At 36.5% G+C, this 1787-nt stretch overlaps 1 protein-coding gene across 1 annotated transcript; it reads right to left on the bottom strand.

Moving 5' to 3' along the window:
- Positions 1 to 573: 573 nt before the first annotated feature.
- On the bottom strand, positions 574 to 1488 carry LOC122794879 (vomeronasal type-2 receptor 26-like). The gene has a single exon (XM_044063479.1). It carries the CDS (start codon positions 1486 to 1488, stop codon positions 574 to 576), a length of 915 nt encoding a protein of 304 aa, XP_043919414.1.
- Positions 1489 to 1787: the final 299 nt, after the last annotated feature.

Below are 1787 nucleotides of genomic sequence, written 5' to 3'. Positions count from 1 at the left end.
TTAGTAGAAGTTTTTTATAGTGTATGGAGAAATGAGTTAAATGATAAATGGAGGGAGATGAGTAGTGTTGATATCAGTGGGACTAGAGATGAAGGTGTGGGAGGAGAGTGGAGTAGAAGTGTTGTTGGAGAATGATGTGGTGAGCTTGGTTATTGAATCAATAAAGAAGGAGTTGAATTGAGTAGCTAAGATGTGATCTAGATAGTTAGGGTCAGGGCAGGGATTGTCTTTTTTTGCCAGGAGCGAGGAGAGCAGATATACTGTTCCAAAAGTTTTGGGGGTTGGATCTATGATTGCTTTGAAGCTTGGAGTAGTAGGACTTTTGGTCTGAAGATATTTGTTTTTTTTCACTTTATTATGAAGTTGCTTATATTCAGTAAGGGTGTTAGGTGTTTTAGATATATAGTATACATCCTACACCCTGGTTTGCATTTTTTGTGGGTTCTACCTGCAATGAGCTGACTATGGCAATTGTACTTACAAGGTTGCCAAGCTCAAATAAATATTATACTAAAATGCAACTCTGTATTTGAAAATAAAACCATACAAGTCATTCTGTAGTGTTACACTGTGCTACTGAACAGTGTTCATTAAATGTTTCCTTGTATTTTTATGAGGCTGAAGTAAAATGATCCAGCATTTGGGTAAAAATATACAGCTGAGTAATCCAGCACCTGAGGCTAAGATAGCAAATACCTCCACTGCAACCATGTATTTGCCCTGTGTGCTCAGGTATGCAGGTATAAAGGACAGCCACACACTGACAAATACTAGCATGCTAAAGGTAATGAATTTAGCTTCATTAAATGTGTCAGGTAAATTTCTTACCATGAATGCAACCACAAAACAGACAATAGCTAAACCCCCTAGATATCCCAGCATGCAGCAGAAGAATGCTACGTTGTTCTCATTGCACTGAACTATTATTTTCCCATTTGCATATTTTGTATTGTACTCTACGAAAGGGGGACTGTATAACGACCAAATGACACATATAATAAACTGGCCAGTGGAACTGAAACAGACTACCAACTTGGGTAATGTTGGTCCCAGCAGGCTTTGCAGTTTACTATCAGGTCTTGCTGCTTTGAAAGCAATTGCCACAATTACTGTTTTTGCCAAAACTAAAGAGATACTAATGGAAAAAATTATGCCAAATATGGTTTGACGAAACAGACATGTTAATGCAGTTGGATTACCAATAAATATTAATGAGCATAGAAAACACAGCATGAGTCCCAAAAGAAGAAGGTAGCTGAGTTCTCTGTTGTTGGCCTTCACTATTGGTGTGTCTCTGTGCTTAATGTAAATTCCCAGCACTGAAGCATTCAGCAGAGTCATAAACAGAGAAATTACAGCAAGAGTTGTACCCAAGGGTTCCTCATACGTTAGGAACTCGATCACTTTGGGGATACAGACATCATGTTTTTCATTAGGCCAATGATCTTCTGGGCAGTTCCAGCAGTCCAAAGAATCTATTACAGACATTAAATAATTATTAGTGTGGTTTAAAATAAAAAAAAAACACATTCATTAAATTATTTAAGATAGCAGTGATGAGTTATGATTTTGTTGTATCTTTAAAGTTTGTAGAATTCATGACTTCCTCCACAAATATTTTAAAGATCACAGTTAGTTGATATATTCAGTTCTTTTTTCTAGATAGGATAAAAATACGTTTCATACTGAGCACATGCTGTGTGCAACTCATTTAAACAAGTGTTTACAGCATCGGGTACTACCAGAAAGACAAAGTTGTTTTGTTGTTAAATTTATATGCTTCAAAC

This window comes from Protopterus annectens, chromosome 2.part1 (assembly GCF_019279795.1).
Source record: "Protopterus annectens isolate FY-2018-M chromosome 2.part1, PAN1.0, whole genome shotgun sequence".
In the NCBI taxonomy this organism is placed as follows: domain Eukaryota; kingdom Metazoa; phylum Chordata; order Ceratodontiformes; family Protopteridae; genus Protopterus; species Protopterus annectens.
Note: the sequence above shows the minus strand (reverse complement) of the source record. Positions and strands in the feature narration are given on the sequence as shown.

What these genes read in the sequence shown, in the direction of transcription:
- LOC122794879 (XM_044063479.1), bottom strand. Translation starts at nt 1,488, where the DNA reads ATGTCTGTAATAGATTCTTTGGACTGCTGGAACTGCCCAGAAGATCAT.